Raw genomic sequence first — 18,743 nt, 5'->3', positions numbered from 1 at the left:
AAGAATAACTGTATTTGATCCCGCGATCTAAACAAGCTGAAAAAAAATATTGTGCATGTAATTTACCCTAATGTCCGGTAGATGGCCCTGTTTCGCATGTTGTGGATAATTGAAGTAGGCCTGCACACAGCCAGAAAAGAGGTAAACTGCAGCATCTAAAGTTCTTTTAAATACACCAAGAGTTAAATAATCTATTTTATTTTACACTAGAAGAATTAATCATATATGTGATCAAAACATGTTCACTCAAACGCGGTGAATTTCACTTATCAGTTACCATAGATGTTGCGTTTTACATAGGGATCATGCTGTTACAGACGAGACAAGACTTGTTGTGAACGGCGCGCAACACTCCTTTGTGCAATTTCACCAAGACAGCTTATGAATCAGTTGTATTACCAAACCGTGTGTTTATCTATCGATTCTTATTTCTGTCTTCTTAGCCCCGACCGCTAGATGGCGATCGCCCCGTCATAATACGCATGCGCAGTCGCTTCCCTTCATGTCCCAATAACAATCATTGAAAACGAGTGGCAAAACCCCGAGACGATTGCAAATTCATCGTCTTCAGATCTGTAATTGTCAACAAACGGAGTCCAGCATGGCAGAATTACGACAGCGAGGACCGGCGGAAAAAGATCTGCAGCACCGGCGCTCCGAAGATAAGGTAATGTGTCAAACGAGAGATGTATGTTGTTATGGCTATCATACATGCTACATGCTGTCATGTCATGCACAGAGAACATCTGCCGTTTATCGTTTAAGATACCGTGAAAGTAAGGTTATAAGGTGTAATGTTTTGGTTTAATGCATGATCGTGGTTGCCAGCTTTTGTGACCTTCTGATATACTGTAACTTAGCAGATGCGAGCTCGCGCTCATGGATGAGAGCATCCGCAACTTGGAGCTGATCTTTGTACTCAAGGTTTCCTGTCCGTCCAATCCTAACAAAATGCACTTATCAGGCCTCCGCGTGTTTCCTGCAGTTGCCATGTTACTTAAATGAATTAAAGTGGCGTGAACAAACCATGTACTGTTCAGGGAGGCGAGTTTAAACTCACAGCAGAGCTTAATGTTGTCTGGATCAGAAAGGAAACTAAGTAGAGTTAGAGGATATCAGGAGTGCATGGGTGGACATGGAGCTGGAGACCATAGAGAGTGATGGTGGTTATAGGAAGTGGGTGAGTCAACATTTTGGTTTAGGCAACTGGAAGATCACATTAGCATGACACTTTTGATTCACAAATGGCATATTTATAAATATCTGGATGCATGACGAATTCTCGCTTCCGTTTACTGCCTGTGTTGTACACAAGCTTCTCTGTAAATACGATTATTCATCAATTTGTAAGAATATCCTGAGGTCATTGGCTGGTGCGGTCTACCATGAAACTTTTAACCACGCGTTTTATTTTTGTCCTTTCTGGTCCTTGGGGTAATATCTCTAAAGAAGACAGAAGCAGAACAGCTTCTTCTATCTTTAGGGTTACAAACGTCACAGCCCCCACAGGAAGGATCTATCGTGTATAACCCAAATTCTTAAGTTTTTAAACATGGAAATCTTTATTTAAACCATGTTGCAAAATAAAACTGCTGTACACCAAACTTGATATTTTGCGGCCGGGTCCATCAAGCAACCATGTTGTTTTGAGTTTGAGATGACCTGGTCCAGGCTTTTTAACTTCTAACTATGTACATTTTGGCTGATAATCCATCATTCTTGAACATTGGACGCCGATAACAGATATGTTGTCAGATTTGCAGTATCTAAAAAATATAACGTTTTCCGAGACTGAAAAATTATCCCCCCACTGAAAATCACGTTCCAAGCCTACTCAAGTTTTCAGATATAATGTTTATTTAATAAACTAATTAAATATGTTCTTCCAGAGCAACACAGAAAGGTATCAAAAGCCACAAGTCTAACAGGTCTCAAGACCGAAAGCATTCAGACAGCAGTCTGCTTCAAACAATATGCTTTTGTTCCTAAAATTTGCATTCATAAATATATATACATACTACATCAACAATGTTTTGCTAATAGCAGTATGTGAATGATCATGACAAAGACAGTACTGTTCTGGATTTTAACTGTGAGCAGCGTGCAGATGAAGTGGATTTGATTCATAATTCATTGGTTATAAAAAATCTGCCTAAATTTTATTTATATACCGATATGGCCGATGGTTTTATCGTGCATCTCTATTTCTAACATTAACATTGCTAAGCACAAACTCACAATTAATCTATTTTTAAATATATAATGGATAAATATGACATGCGATGTCATATTTGCGATGCTTGATTCTGATTGGTCAGTCCTGTCATTCTGCATTCAAACATTGTGTTAAAATGTTCAATTGTAAAATTGAAAATAATTTGTCACATCTTTCCCCCCTCCTTTAATATTCACATAGTTTTTTGGTGAATCCCTGCTGTGTCGAAAGCAGGATAATGTTCAGTTACAGTACCCTGATTCTTAACTTGTTTTTGGTTGCTGTGAGGGAATTCGAAGAATTCATTCACTAACTCAGAACGAGGCCAGTCCATTAAGTTTATTACATTAGAGTAAATTCATTGTAGTGACGGAGACCCATATTGTGTAGTTGTCAAGTGCAGGCTAACATTGTGGATATTGTATAACTTTAACTTCGTCTTTCTTTACAATAGCCAGGAAGCAGGGGATGTTCTCGTTCCTCAGGGTGTGCTTGCTCAAACATCATGCAGTGTCAACAGTAGATCTTGAGTTGTAAATGACCTGTCGTTGTATTTTTGCTGCTTTATTTTTGCACGTTTCCAGATGTCCAATGTGCTGCGACTTTATGAGGAGTCAAATTCATCAAAGTATCTCTCAGTCCGGAAGACTGAAATGTCTCTCCTTTCTCAGGAAGAATGGGATGTCCTGATGAGCTATTTGCGGTCTGAGGGGCAGTTGAGAGACGGGAAAGGAGGTGGGCGGAGGAGAGGGATGGTATTTTTAAACTCTGGCATGTTGAATATTAGGATGTAGTCCGTCTCCATGGCAACGCGGAATCTTCTTATGGTTCTTCGGAGTGAGCTGTCGAGTGTGAGTGCAAGCGGCGATGTGTAAGCTTGAGGGCGGTCTCTGTTAGCAGGCCCAAATTAAAAAGAGAACAGGGTTTCTAGAACAGTCTGACTGGTGCGGCCCCATCTGATGATGACACATGCAGCCTGTTGCTATGGTGATGAAGATAGGTCATTAGTGTTTGTGCAACAGGCTACTGTGTGCAATGTTAGACACATGCTTCCTTATATAGCATAAACATCAGACCGGCTTTATGTTGACCTCAATTCCTTGTTCAATTCCTGTTTAAAAACAGACACAGGAGAAAGGAAAGACATGTCACGCTTTGGTTTTTTACTTAATGCATCATGTGTTTATATAGGCAAAGAAGCAAAAGAACACGAACGCTTCTTGTAACTGCTCCTTAGTATGTTATGCAAATAAATTAATTGATGGATGACTTCATCCATCTCATGTTTGTTACATCATCTCTCATTCTCTTTAGGGTTCTGAGACGGAGGGCAGGTCTGAGAGAGATGGAGCCTCAGACAATGAGGCTAAATCAGATTCTGGGATTCCCGAGGTTGCCGGTTCTGCCGATGACACACCAGAGGTTCTCAATAAAGCCCTCTCGGGTCTCTCCTCCCGGTAAGAGCAACTTCCCTGTTCAATCCAAAATCTCTTAGGTGTAGGTATATTGGCCGACTTGCTTTAGGTTCCTTGGTCACTTCTTATTGATTTTTATAGTGGTTTTGTGTAAAATAAGATGTCATGATGTCATACCTGTAACAAAAATGAATCTGCTGTGTGCTGTACAAACACAAGTCACTATTCTAAAAACCCATTAGAAATTCCTGAGGGACCCCGTAGCACAAATTACTAATTTTCCTTCCTGGTTTCAGGACCACAAACTGAACAGTTCAGTTGTGGTACAATGATGTTACTTTATAGCGGGTCTTACTCCAGCAATATTGTAAACCCCCGGCACCGTGCAGATGGTTGATTCAATAAAAGGCCTCATGAGCTTTTGGCCCTCGCATTAGGAAGATTATATTTTCACTCAATATGCTTTTTGTGATGTGTTTTTCTCTCCTGCAGATGGAAGAACTGGTGGGTGAGGGGTATCCTCACTCTGGCCATGATTTCCTTCTTCTTCTTTATTATTTATCTGGGTCCAATGGTGCTGATGATGATTGTGAGTATCTTCTCTCAACAACAAATTCTTTAATAGTACATAAATAGGGAATTTTAAGGTCCAACAACAAGTTTTTGTACATAGAAGGTGTAAAAACACTATTATTTCGTAATAATAGGCAGTTATTCTTGTCTAATTTTTTTAACTGACTCTCAAATGGTTTGTTGTGCGATTCATCTGTCTAATCCCCCTTTCTGCTAGCCTAGTCTGATGTGATTGGTCAGATGGTCTACTGTGCTGTGATTGGTCTGCCGCGAATGAGGCTCACAGGCTACAGTGTTAGGGGGGGGGGAGAGTGATGTTTTCACGGGCAGACGTAGGCGGGGACTATTTGTAGTGACGTAAATTCGTGGCCGTTCGCAACTCTGACTAGAGACGACTCGTTTGAGTGATTCAGAGTAGACTCCCTTTTTTCCAAGCCAATAACTTTATTTTTCATTCACCTTTGGATTTACAACATGGCAGACAGCTTACTTTCAAACACGGCAACATCACATGAAATGTAATTTTCATGATCTCATGTTATGTACTCTTTAAAGGGATGTTCTGGGTTCAGTTTAACTTACGCCTATTCAACAGCGTTATTTATGACTCAATATTGTGTTCTGTTATTTTTAAATATGCAATTCCTGGTTATAGTAATAGCTTTAAACCGGTCAGGTTTTAAATGCAAAAATGTGAAGGAATCTTTTCTATTTAAATGAACAGCCACCCTGAAGTGACCTGAGGTTAAGAGTGCTAAGTTGCACAATGGTGGTTGTTTATAGATTGCCTCTTATGACCCTTAAAACTGAAAGTCTTCAGTTGCAACAAACAATCTGTATGTCAAATTCTTGGGGTAGATGCTCAATATGTCACCTAACAACCAGACATAGTCACGTCAAGAGGTGATGAGAGTTATGACATTATAGACTGGAGATTAGGGATGCACCGAATATTCGGCCACCGAAAATTTTCGGCCGAAAATGGCCCGAAAGTGCATTTTCGATTTCCTGCCGAAAGACTTCTATCACCGAAACAATACGCCGAAATGTTGTGATGACACAATCAGATACCGCTCCTTTGATGCATCTGTAGCGGACGTTATTCCTTTAATCGCAGCACTAAAGCGTCTCCTAAATTGCATGCACCCTCAGGGCTCTAGAGTGCGTCCAATATTCCTTTACGTGTGTGAACCAGAGGTCGCGTAATCCCAAAGATTCTTTGTCATTGACAGATTTTTTTTTACCAGTGACGGAAAAATCTGATGGCCGCCCGTCATTCTGGCAGATTACAATGAGGGCAATTTGTAAACACCCGTTTCCCTTCAGCGGGATATGCTCGTGAAGCGATCTACGTGTCGTTGTCATTTGTACTGACTAGACATGTGATGCGATTTGGGAAAACCCGTCGGATGTCGCGCTGGGACACGGGAAAGACAGTTCACCTATCAAAGTAAACCACATAACATGAAGAATGAAGAAGTATTAATGCACATTTCCCGCCAGTCCTGTGTAAACTATGGCATGCAAAGTTGTTTTATACAATGTTTTCGCGAGGTGACAGAGCCCCCATATACAGCACCAGGAGTTATGCCCGCTCCACTGCTCACGCGAGCCGAACCGCGATCGCAAAATATACAAGGGATGATCAAAAGTCAAGACACTAAGCACATGATAAACAGCTTAAAACGTGCTTCACTACTTCTTAGTTGTTGTCCGTAATGTTTCCTCGTGTTGTGATAATGGCAGAGCTCTCGTTCTTTAAATGTGCGCTGCACCATTTTCATTACTTTCGTTTTATTCCAACGGTTTTTTACAGTATTTTTATAGACTTCAACACTAGGAAATTATTTTTTTACTAAATTGTTATAAGAGTAAGTCTCTTACCACTGTAAAGTGATTTTTACTTGTGATACTGGACTGTTGGGCTTTTATTTTCATAACTTAACTTTAAACACGCTTTTCTCCAAATTCCGTTCCTGAACATCATAGCGCTTCAGACGACAGAATAAGTTGGTTATTCTATTCTTACGCTACTTATTATCAACTTTAGACATCTGCAATTCTTGGTGCATTTGTTGTTGTTAAAGTTCTACAGTTAACATATGGCTGGGAGTCTTTGTTTGGATACACTATTATGTTGAAGGCCTACAGAGAAAATATTGTTGTATCTTAAGCAGTTGCACTTGTTCTGAATGACTTCTTGTAGTAGTCCTACAGAGAAAAATGTTAAATGCACTTGACCTAAATGCACTTTGTTTTCATGAGAGAACATTTAATTGTACAACTTTTCAGCAGGCCAAGTAGACCTGTACATTATTATTTAATATACACATGAGTGGGGTCAAGTTAAACATCTTAGTTGAATTTTATTTTATACTGTGCATTGTTGCAATGTGCTAAATAAATATTTGCATAATTTGTAATTTATTTATTCTTTGAAACTTAAATATTTATGCAATTGCAATGCCTTGATTTTAGTAAAGTTAGTAGTCATAGCCATAATCATAATCATTTAGTAAAGTTAGTAGTCATAGCCATAATCATAATCATTTAGTAAAGTTAGTAGTCATAGCCATGCAAGGGTATGATAATTGGCCTAATTTCTTTCGGTGTTTCGGCCTTGGTTTCCTCTTTTTCGGTTTCGGCAACAAATTTTCCTTTCGGTGCATCCCTACTGGACATTGTGTGTGGCTATTTCTGATTGGTCCATTGTCACATACGTATTAAACATTTTTGTATGTATCATAATTATAAACTAGAGATGCACTGATACCATGTTTCTCCACCGATACAGAAAACTGATCATTCAGAGTGATATCTGCCAATACCGATTATTAAATTAAATTAATATTTCTGAATTTTATTAATTCATTTAAAGGCTATTCATCTTGAACATCAAACTTATGATATTTCTTAACATTTTCTTTACATTGAGCACAAATTGATTGCGTTTTGAGTCCTCTTTTGATTGACCGAATACCAATTATTTTCTGTTTCAGTGGAACTCTAATATAAACACTAAGCTGTAGCCCTAACACAACACAAAAAATCTGCATAAAAACTAGGGATGCACCAATATGTACATTTTGATCGATAACCGATAATTCTTCAACATTGGAAGGCGATAACCGATATATGTGGCCGATTATTTTATCGTGCATCCTGTCCCTACACAATCCAGGATGCCTGCACCATCTGTTCTGCGCATGCACGTAATTAGGTAGTACAAAACGTCACGATCACGAGCGTGGAACAGTGTCGTAAATCGTCGCAAAACAGAATCATAATTTGGGCATGCACGTTTTCTACTACGTCATTATGCGCATGCGCAGACAGATTGTGCAGGCATACTCGATTATGTAGTTTTTTGACACATCCCTAAAAAAATATATGTGATGATAGGCGCAAGTCTCCTGTCTGATTACAGTTTTCACAAGTGTGCAGACAAAGCACAAAAGCGTGTCTCATCTGTCCATCTTGCCTCTTGTTTATGCATTGTTGTTCTCTCTCTGTTTCACAGGTGCTGTGCGTTCAGATCAAGTGCTTCCATGAGATTATCACAATTGGTTACAGTGTCTATCACTCATACGACCTGCCGTGGTTCAGAACACTAAGCTGGTGAGACCTGCGACACGCACCTGCCACCTCAATCCCATTCTCCCTCCTCTCAGTATCTCTCTCTCTCTCTCTCTCTCTGTCTATCTGTCTGTCTCTCTCTCTGTCTCTCTGTCTCTGTCTCTCTGTCTCTCTCTCTCTGTCTCTCTCTCTCTGTCTCTCTCTCTCTGTCTCTCTGTCTCTCTCTGTCTCTGTCTGTCTCTGTCTCTCTCTCTCTGCCTCTCTGTGTCTCTCTCTCTGTCTCTCTCTCTGTCTCTCTCTCTGTCTCTCTCCCACTGCTCAAGACTGTAATTAGAGGTCATCAACACGATCTCATCTTTGTGAGGCTCTGGCTTGAATGTATTACAACTTCTTTAATTTTTGTGTGAAACTAGTTTATGCTGCACCTATTTATCCAGTAAAACATTCTCTCACCAGCTGTATAGAGGTATGCTAAACCCACTCTGGAATAGATCGTAGGGAAACAGTCTTGTTCGTTTCTAGATGTTGAAGGAAATGTTCACCAGGTTTTTTAATGTCAAATGAAATATTTATAGATATTTACTAAATGTTATTTGCTGAATACTTTTAAGTTAAAGAATAGTTGACATCCCTAAGAGCGTTTGCCTTCTGACTCCAGTTCACCAGGGATGTGCTTAATAAGATGTTAGATAAAAAAACTGTGATCTTCTGTGATCATTTTCATCCTCATGTCATTCCGAACATGTATGATTTACTTTCTTCTGCACAACGAAAAAGAAGATATTTTGAAGAACGTTTGTAACCAAACTCCATTGACTTTCATTGTATGGAGACAAAACCACTTCAAGACATTTTCTTTTCTTTTAAGAAAGAATCATTTAAAGTTTTTGAACAGTATTAGGGTGAATAAATGATGACAGGATTTATATTGGTGCTTTTCAAGCTCCTTCCCCTAAAAATCACATTTTTTTTCCCTATCTTGTTTTGGTTTTAAGCTGAAATGTGATGTTTCTTAACAGTTTTGACGAGATTCACTTGAACATTTGAACGTTTGGTGAACTTTTCCTTTAACCTTTTTTTATTTTTAATTAATAAAACGGTCAGTTCTGGTCCTTGATTCTGATTGGCTGGGCTGAGTTCTATTTACTTTATTTTATGAAACCTTCCTACGCATATGGAATAACCGTTTTATAAAAGCAATAAGCCCCAAAAGCAGTGGGTTACAGTGCATTCTATAACAGATGTGTTATTGCTTTAATATATTTGGTAGGTCAGATTGCTCACATTAGTACTAAGTACGTAGCATATTATAGCATTCTTCCATGTAGTTGTTCATGTTCATTTCCTGTCACTAACAGTGTCCTAAATATGCCTCACAACACCTTGTAGCACTATGACTAGATGATTACATTTGAAGGCTTTTTAATAATGTTGTATGACTGCCGTTTGTAATGGTTTCTATCAGGTACTTCCTGCTGTGTGTGAATTACTTCTTCTATGGTGAAACGGTGACTGATTACTTCTTCGCTCTGGTGCAGAGGGAGGATTGTCTACGTATCCTCAGCAAATACCATCGCTTCATTTCCTTTGCCCTGTACCTCACAGGTTAGAACCTCATGTTTCAAACACACCATTTAGAGAGATTTTGTTCTTTTTGGGGCTGATGAAGAGACCTGTGTGAGCCATTGACTGTTTAAGATGCTTACATTTACATTTATGCATTTTGTCAGACGCTTTTATCCAAAGCGACTTACATTGCATTAACCTATACATTTATACTTGGAAATGTGCTGGGATCGAACTCACAACCTTACCACTGAGCTACAGGAAAGCTTAAACTTCTATTATTACTTTATGTTAGTTAATGAATCAACAAACGGATGCTTAAGCTAATGCTCAGCCTTCAAGATGGGCTTGTGTTTCCCATTGTCATGCAGTAGTGTTGAAGTTTTGAAGTGTCTTTTAAGTGTGAAGTACGTGGTGTGCAGGATGTGGTTCGGCTCTCTGCATGTGTGCGTTCAACTGTTTTCGTTTCCAAAAAAAGCAAGACATCAGATCTTGAATATCTGTTCTTGTTATAGGATCAACACATTATACTAGGGCTTGGTGAAAGGGAGAGATACTTTGAAATGGCCAAGTTGATTGTAAATGGGTAACATGATGTAAAATTCCTCCCAAATCACACAACAGGGTTAGCGAGAAGATTATGACATGATATACAGTACGTAATCTTAAATAACATAAAATACCAAAACTGCCAGCAACAGGATGCTGATCTCATACAGTTTCAGCGATGATGTGGAGATGACTCACTGTAGTCTACATAGGTGTGTCCTTCAACGACTGGGTATTTCTTTTAGGCATGCTGAAGCATCTAAACTTGTGTTGCGAGCATAACATTCGCTGTTGCTAAACATTTGTTTGTGTTTTAGCATTTACCAATATCCGTTATGTTATTCTCTTGAGGATTAGGTATATTTTAGGGCTTTTTTAATCGTGTAGCATGGCTAGCTATGAAACATTGGCTGTGTCTGAAATTGTCCCCACACCCTCATTCGCTATTCCCTACATTAGTTCACTAAAACCCCATTCACACAGACCGCTGATCCAAGAAAATTGAGAGAGTGCTTTCTGTGTGAACGCTACCGCATCCTGGATTGATCCTAAAAGTAATTCCAGAAATGGGACCTTGTAACATTAATAGGATCAGTCCGGGAAAGAGCCCTGTGTCGACAAAAGGCAGAATTATTGCCGTAAAAGCCAAGTACTGATGACAGGCATATAATAAATGGTAAATAATTTGCCTATGAAAGCAAATATAGTTCAGCGAGTAATTAAAAAAAATTATTATTCGTCTTTAGCTATAAGTCATAATCACCAAACTTAAGCAAAGATGCAAGAAAAGCGGTGTCTGCTTCTAAATGGAGTTTTAACTTGAAATACACGGACATACACAGCGCATTAATAAACTTGATCGATTACAAACATTTAAGACACAGCTGTGCGCACCTGCCTTGCCCGTGCTGCGTTGCGGTCGGTGAAGCCCTCGTGTTTCTGTGCAGACGTCGGCTCGACATTCACTAGATCATTTACATGAGATCGTTTTTCTCAACATAAACAACACAATATAAACATATTTATCAAATACCAACCAAAGTGTTTATTTATGTTTTTTATAGCATTATGTGCAATATGCTTAATTAAATGTTTTTTCATTAGATCTGCGATAAACCTATTGTTAAACTCACATTTTTGTACATCATCTTACTGAAAGAATATTATACTGTGCATTTTGTAATGCAATTAGGCTGTTACAAAAAATCTTGGTGAATTTTTACATCGCAGCGTTCCGTTATATTTTTCATTATAAACCGGTCAGTTCTGGTCCTTGATTCTGATTGGCTTAGCTGAGTTCTAAGCCGTTATAAAATACACCAATTTATAATGGCTGACCACATTACAAAGCCTGAATGTCATTTTATTTACTGTATTTTATGAAACCTTGCAACGCATATGGAATAACCGTGTTATAATAGCAATAAGCCCTGCAAAGCAATGGGTAACAGTGCATTTTATAACGACTAATCACGTTGGGCTATAGCCTGCCTTGCGTTCTTCTGCCTAAATGCTCTTGGTTGTTCTGTATGTACCAATGGAAAAGTTTGTTTTAAACCTGACGTCTTTTTCATTTCCATAAAGCAACAATATATGCTACAGAATAACCCCAAAAAAGTGTGATTATTTGGCACTAAATAAAGGAAGGCAGTAATAATACAAATCGCACTATTTAGCCACCTTAATGAATGTTCGGACATTTATTCAGTAGCCACTTCCTGTCAAACAGTGCACAATTGCAGAGGTGTCAGTCTGACTGGCCCAGAAATAGCCAGACAGAAATGCAGCGGTGATCTTTTTTTACCAAATGTGTGTTATGTGTGTTAACCAGATTTGTGTATTTTCAGGATTCTGCATGTTTGTTTTAAGCCTAGTGAAGAAACACTATCGCCTACAATTCTACATGGTAAGTTTGTATGTTGACTACAGTTCCTCAAATCAACCTCTGTGCTATTTCAATTCAGTACAAAGACACATGCATATTAGCTGATTATAACTAAGGCATCATAAGCAGGCACCCAAAAGGGGCATTATCCAAAAGCACAGTATCACATCTGTCCTGTATTGATGAGATTATCCGAGAATAAAGCTCAGTGAACATATTCACCAAAGATTGCTGACAGAAATGTTGTTTATAAATCTCTCTTTCTCTTCAGTTCGGTTGGACTCATGTGACCCTGCTCATTGTGGTGACTCAGTCCCATTTAATCATTCATAACCTGTTTGAGGGGATGATCTGGTGAGATGATGCATCATGTCTGCCACTAAACACTGTCAACATTTACACATTCAAACAATTGATTTCCTGCCTGTTTGGATAACACAAACGTTTTTTTGTGCAGGTTTATAGTGCCCATCTCCTGTGTTATCTGTAATGACATCATGGCTTACATGTTTGGCTTCTTTTTCGGCCGCACCCCTCTCATCAAGGTTTGTGGTCTCGTGAAAGTAAACATTACATCTCAGCTTTACCATTTTTGTTACCACAGCTCTTTTAATACTCATTTTTATCTCTTTTTTTGGACAGTTGTCTCCTAAGAAGACATGGGAGGGCTTTATCGGTGGCTTCTTCGCAACTGTTGTGTTTGGGATTTTGGTAAGTTAAACCTTGTACATCTCATAAAAACGGCAATCTATGAAACTAACGCACTCTCACTTTGTTAGAAGTGTTAAGAAACCATTGTGATGGAGGGATGAAATAAAATCAAGATACACATAAGCAGAATATAGAAGTATCTTCGACTGTTAAACTGATTGTCATCCGTTGTTGGCGAACTGGAGGTTTTATTTGAGTCTCATCAATAATGACAATAATAATAAATTATTCCATCTTCTATCTCCAGCTGTCCTACGTGATGGCAGGTTACCGTTGTTTTGTGTGTCCGGTGGAGTTTAATAATGACTCCAACCGTTTCACTGTGGACTGTGAACCATCTGAGCTCTTCCAACTTCAGGACTACATTCTGCCGTCTGTGCTGCATTCAGTCACCGGCTGGGTAAACACACACACAATCTGTTACAAACATGCTTTCCATGTCTCTTTCTGTCTTTTTCAGTCTCTGTGTATGTTTAGCGGTTGCTCATACACAGCATCCGCTGGCTGTCCTTTCGCTGCAAATCTTTCACCGCAAATCTTTCACCATTCTTCTATACTCTCACAGTTCCAAGTCACTGGCAACATTCTTAAAAAAAATGTCTGAAAACTAGTATGCTGTGAAACATTTTCTGAGGCTTTAGTCATTTTGCCTATATTTGATATCTATATCTTTGAATTTAGCATTGTCTATAAATGCTGTCGGAGGAAAAGTTAAATTTATTTCTGTAAAGTAGCCGTTGTTTTTGGTATGAATGTTGGATAAAAATCATATTTTTATTAGATGTAAATTAGGGTTGTGCAGTGATTTCATTGCATTCAGAATAAAAGTTTGTGTTAACATAATATACGGTTAAAGTCAAAAGTTTACGTACCCCTTTGCAGAATCTTGAAAACGCTGAAAATTGAATTATTCAAATTTTTTAATATTAACGTTCATTTTGAATGTATTCCAGCCCTGAACAAGCTTTTTTTTACGAATTACATGTTAACGTGAAGTTCACACTAAAGAATAATTACTGAATTTCTAAAAGTAGCCCAGGTCACAAGTTTACATCCCCATGATTATTAATACTGTATGATGTTACCAGCACAATCAATGAAAGTTTTTATGATGTTCAAAGTCACCATGAAATGAAAGTTGCGATTGAATTGTTTTCCGTATATCCGAATGAAACGGCTTCTAAAAATAGAAAAAAGTATGACCGGCCTTGTTTGATTGGTTTGTTGTAAATTGGAGCCCAGAGCCATTGATGGAGAGAGTCGCGTCTTCTACGTTGACGCCAATGGAACAGGCTCCATGAATCACGTGACGCTCCAGCGTTTTGAACTTCTGTTGGCAGAACTCTCTCCATCAATGGCTCTGCTTGGGCCTGTAGGGGAGGTCTAAACATGCCTGACCATAGTATAGTCGGTATAGTCTTACCTTAGTCTTTTTTTGTTGCTGACGTCATGTGGTGAAGAGTTGTTGTTGAGCGTAATGATTTCGATTAAAGATTACAAGTGCAGATTAATATTTAAAAAATAATTGTGTGCACAGATAAATAATTTATAACAATCACCGCAACACTTGTGTTAAACACTTTTCCTGTTTGATTTCACGGTGACTTTAAGGGTGACCTGTTTGTCCTGACTCATCAACTTGTCCACTGATCTTCAGAAAAGTGTAAAATTGCTGTTGTTTTGTTTATATATTTACATACATATGAATCTGAACATCATATTATTACTGCTGGACATTAGTGAAATATACAGAAATGCTAAAAAAGCCATGATTCCTGGAGGACCTGGATCATTTTTCTAAAGATCAGTGGACAGTTTTATGAGTTAGAACAAACCAGAAATTCAGTTATTATTCTTTGGTGTGAATATACTTGTTCAGGGCGGGATTTTTTTTTTTTAATCACAAATTTTCAGTATTTTCCTGATTCTGCAAAGGGGGATGTAAACTGTTGACTTCAAGTGTATTTCTGTGTACAGCACATATTTATTTTGCATTTATAAAACATATACACATAAGCATACAGATATATAAATGTAGGAAATATTTACATGTGTTTATTTATATTTATATATAAGCATTTATTGACGTTTATATTTCTTTCATATATACATGTTCACTACGTATGTCTTTATAAATACAAATGTGATATATTCTGGATGTGATGAATCGCGATTAATTGTTGCACAACCCTAATGTAAATATTGCGCACTTGCATTTTTGTTCGAACATCAAAAAGACAAAAAAAATCTGTTGTCTAGTTCAATCTTAGAAGAGAATCTTGAGTTGAGCTTTTATAATGTCAGATTACTTTTCTATCTGTGTCCACATACCAATACATCATTTGAATTGATCAATATTATTGGCACAAGGTCAGTGGAACAGGAGTCAAAGTTTAAACAATTAAAGACTATTGACGGAGTTATTGATTTCAAAGCTGGCTTTAATAAAAAGACGTGTGCATTTGGAAATTGCACGCATTTATTTTCAGTGTCTAATGGAAAAATCCACATATTTTTTCTCTGTTAGACCACAGTGAAGTTGTACCCATTCCAGATCCACAGCATCGCTCTGTCAGCTTTTGCTTCAATCATGGGACCCTTTGGAGGCTTCTTTGCCAGCGGCTTCAAAAGAGCCTTCAAAATCAAGGTGGGTGTAATTTGTCAGTGGTCATCAAAGCTTTTTACAGACCACATGCCAACCTGAAGGTCTAAAAAAGACAGGATCCCTTTTTAAAGTGTCGACGACTTCCTATCAACATCTAAAGGGTGCATTCTAGGTTTTAATACATGATGTATGAATACTTCACTCTTTTAATTTCCATCTCTTCCTCATATAAAGTTTCAACACGACTTCATGGGATATAGAACGCAAATCATTTTGAACAACTTTAGTTTCTGTGTTGAAGTTTGAAAGCGCCAGTCCTTATTCACTATCAGTATATGGAAGAGCATGGCCAACTGTTAACAACAAATTCATCTTTTATGTCCAGTTTCTAATCTGGTCACGTGTCTCGCAATTTTCCAGGACTTTTGCTAACACCATTCCAGGTCATGGAGGAATCATGGACCGTTTTGACTGTCAGTACCTCATGGCCACATTTGTAAATGTTTACATCGCCAGCTTTATCAGGTAGGGCTGCAATTGAATTTAGCGATGTGGATTTGAATTGTTTTCCTTGTGATGTATTTAACTAAATTATTTATTTTCTATAGTGTGCGATATATTACTGATCATAATTAATGTAGTTCACATCCTCTAATCACAGTTGTGGCAATGCAAGCAAGACGATTTCTATTCTCTTCTTCCAATGATTATATAAATATTTTTTTCATAAATCTTTGTTTGGATATTTCCATAAATTCTTCTTTGTAGAGGGCCGAACCCCACTAAAGTTATCCAACAGCTACTTGCCCTAAGACCAGACCAACAGCTTCACATCTTCAACTCACTCAAGGCTCATCTGACAGAGAGAGGCCTGCTCCCTGCTCTTGAGGCGGCCGCCTAACCTGACGGTCCGATCCAGGGAAATCCCACCAGAGTGGGCGGATGACAGAGAACGGAGAAGGTCCTTTAAGAAGATCCAGGCATGTATGAAAGCGTGAGGAACAGGGAAAGGGAAACTATGGAAAACTGAACTACAACCTTGGGTCATTCCATTTTCAATGTGTTAGAGAGAGAGTGTGTATGTGTGTGTGTACAGATCAGTGTTTTGGCTTGTGTTGTTTTATTATAATTCTTTTTTTTGTGTGAAATTTTATGTTGATCACTTATGCCACAAGAATATTATTATATACAGAGAGATGATATTTCATCTATGTTACAGTTCTTTGTGAAATGAGCTGTACATTTCCACTTGTGTACAAATGTTCTGTACCTATAGTGTCTGAATATTTTATGGTGTTTATGGTTCGTTTTATTTTGTTTTAATGCACTGCTCCTCACACTGTAATTCCAAACCCAGACTAGCTCTTGTTGTGTTTCTCTTTTTGCTAGCTTATATTTTCATATTTGTTACAGAGGTCATATTAGTGCAGATTGAGTGTGTTATTTTAAATGTTCAAAGCTGTTTTTATTTAGATGCATTTGTTCACTCCTATAAAGTATTCACTTCAATCTGGTCGGTGAATATATGTGCAGTTCAGGCTCGTGAGACAGTGCAGGTGACGGTCAGGTGAGGAGATGTGTTTTTTTATGAATCCAAGTAGGGTAGACAGACAGAATCTTGTCTCTTAAGAGATGCCAAACTAGTCTCGCGTCAAATAAAAAAATCATAATTGTTACTTAGCTCCAGACAGATACAAGATTTTTTTATTAACATAAAAAGTATAAAAGTTAAAAATAAATGGGTTGAGGATCAAGCACCTTTTATCATTTATGGTTTTATTTGAATGTTCTCTTAAGAACATTAAAAATGTTTCTTTTTATTTGAACTGGGCAGGGTCTTCTCACGATAAGGATTGCTTGGATTGGATAAATTTTAAACAATCACAGTTGCAACAATGTATCATCTTCTTCACAGTAATAACCAAATCTTACATTTCTTCCATGTTCTGTTTTTACCACCACTTACTGTAACATCATGCTTAATCCAAAAAAAGGTAAAAAAGGCATACCTAAAGATATATTTTGTTGAAGAATGAGAATCTTACATGAAGGGGCGTCTTGAGAAGAACTTGGCCTGTATGAGGGTCTAATGGGCTAGTCCTCAGGTTAGTCCGTAATCCAAAGTCTGCAAATTCACCAATAAAAGATCCCTGAGCATGTGTGCAGTCTTCATAACTGTACCGTCAAAACTAATTTTTCCAAGCCCAAACATTTAAGGAAAAATAGGCAGCTTATTTTCTGAGTTTTGAGAGTTCCTGTGATAAAAAACACATTTCAACTTTAATTAAGAATTTGTACTCTTTATTATTAGACTAATGGGCAAGCCATACCTTAACCCTCTCTCTTTTCAAAGGTTACGTTTTCATTTCAGAGATGTTTCTTTGCTATTTTAATTCACTCTTTTTTGTTGTACTGTATAAGATCCACATTCTTGTTTTAAAGTTAAAATTTATTACTTGCATTATATAGGTAAAGATTATAGTAAACACTGTATATGTTTGAAGTAGAGATTCTATTATTACTGTGTATTGGACACTCTTCAAAGCCATTCTGTGCTCTTTGTGTGTGTACAAAGACCAACAGAGCAATTTAAATGTTTAGTCAACAGAGAGAAAGTGTGTTATGGATGTCAAGCTTCCAGGGGCTTAATGTAAATGGGAATTGATTAAAAGCCAAATTTCGTTCTTAAATAGTATTTGTATCCGTCTTGTAAGCCAATCGGATGCTCAGACATTTGTGTGTGTGTCATGTGGTACCACTAGAGGGAGCCTGAGCGTCACGTTTTTCTTCTAGTTAAAGGGACCGCTCACCCATAAATTAATTTTCTATCATTATTTACTTACCTTCTTTTCATTTCAAACCTGTATGAATTTCTTTCTTTTGCACAACAGAAAATAAGATATTCAATAATCTATATATATATATATATATATATATATATATATTGAAGAATGTCCGTAAGCGAACAAAGGCACTACCCATTCACATACATTGGTTTTGTGTCCATACAAAATATCTTTTTTGTGTTCTGCAGACAAAAAAAGTCAAACAGGTTTGAAATGCATGAGGGTAAGCAAATGATGACAGAATTTTCATATTTGGGTGAACTATCCCTTTAAATTGTTCTGTGGCTTTGCTTTGCTTTGTGGTGTCCTCTTCTGTTATGTTGTGTATTGTATGTTTGATTGTTTCCTCTGTTGTTCTTTTAGCATTACTGCCATGATTATTTTACCCATTTTTTAAAGTGATGCTCATGTAGTGGTGGTTCTACAAGTGGCAGATAACATCCATAATCGTGCAGTGTCACATCCTGCATTTCTTAATATTTATTCAAATACTTTCAAGAAAAACTAATTTTAGAAACGTTTCCCTCACTTAGTAGTTTTGCTTTGAGAAACCAAAATCTGACAAATGTACAGCAGTACATCAAGTTGTTGTTATTTTATCTAAGTAGTTTGGTCTGTATTTCTGTTGCAGATTGTTTTTTTTTTCATTTTTAATAAAGCAGATAAGTGTGCTTTCCTTGCCGCTTCATGTACAGTGATTTGCACATCTTTAAATGGTTAATAAAGAGAAAAGCTCAATGTACGTGCAAGCTTGTTCTCTTCCTCCTGCTGTGTCAACTTCCTTTTAAAGTCGTATGTCGTT

At 37.7% G+C, this 18,743-nt stretch overlaps 1 protein-coding gene across 2 annotated transcripts; it reads left to right on the top strand.

Moving 5' to 3' along the window:
* The first annotated feature begins 451 nt into the window (after positions 1-451).
* Positions 452-18,679, top strand: cds2 (CDP-diacylglycerol synthase (phosphatidate cytidylyltransferase) 2). Of its 2 annotated transcripts, XM_056745445.1 has the most exons (13): positions 452-667; positions 3,530-3,672; positions 4,123-4,219; positions 7,724-7,821; positions 9,245-9,384; positions 11,742-11,800; positions 12,051-12,133; positions 12,237-12,324; positions 12,422-12,490; positions 12,738-12,890; positions 15,018-15,154; positions 15,516-15,620; positions 15,864-18,679. In XM_056745445.1, exons 1-13 carry the CDS (start codon positions 602-604, stop codon positions 15,994-15,996), a joined length of 1,371 nt encoding a protein of 456 aa, XP_056601423.1. In that variant the 5' UTR covers positions 452-601; the 3' UTR covers positions 15,997-18,679. The 2 variants fall into 2 exon arrangements, with proteins under 2 accessions (XP_056601423.1, XP_056601422.1); XM_056745444.1 differs by lacking the exons at positions 452-667; positions 15,516-15,620; positions 15,864-18,679 and adding an exon at positions 1,032-1,180 and having other exon boundaries at positions 15,018-15,209.
* Positions 18,680-18,743: the final 64 nt, after the last annotated feature.

Source organism: Triplophysa dalaica, chromosome 4 (genome assembly GCF_015846415.1).
Source record: "Triplophysa dalaica isolate WHDGS20190420 chromosome 4, ASM1584641v1, whole genome shotgun sequence".
Lineage (NCBI taxonomy): Eukaryota > Metazoa > Chordata > Actinopteri > Cypriniformes > Nemacheilidae > Triplophysa > Triplophysa dalaica.
Note: the sequence above shows the minus strand (reverse complement) of the source record. Positions and strands in the feature narration are given on the sequence as shown.

What these genes read in the sequence shown, in the direction of transcription:
- cds2 (XM_056745445.1), top strand. Translation starts at nt 602, where the DNA reads ATGGCAGAATTACGACAGCGAGGACCGGCGGAAAAAGATCTGCAGCAC. An exon ending in CTGTTTGAGGGGATGATCTG is followed by an intron (nt 12,134 to 12,236) that starts GTGAGATGATGC and finishes TTTTTTGTGCAG; the next exon opens with GTTTATAGTGCCCATCTCCT. An exon ending in AAGGTGGGTGTAATTTGTCA is followed by an intron (nt 15,155 to 15,515) that starts GTGGTCATCAAA and finishes GCAATTTTCCAG; the next exon opens with GACTTTTGCTAACACCATTC.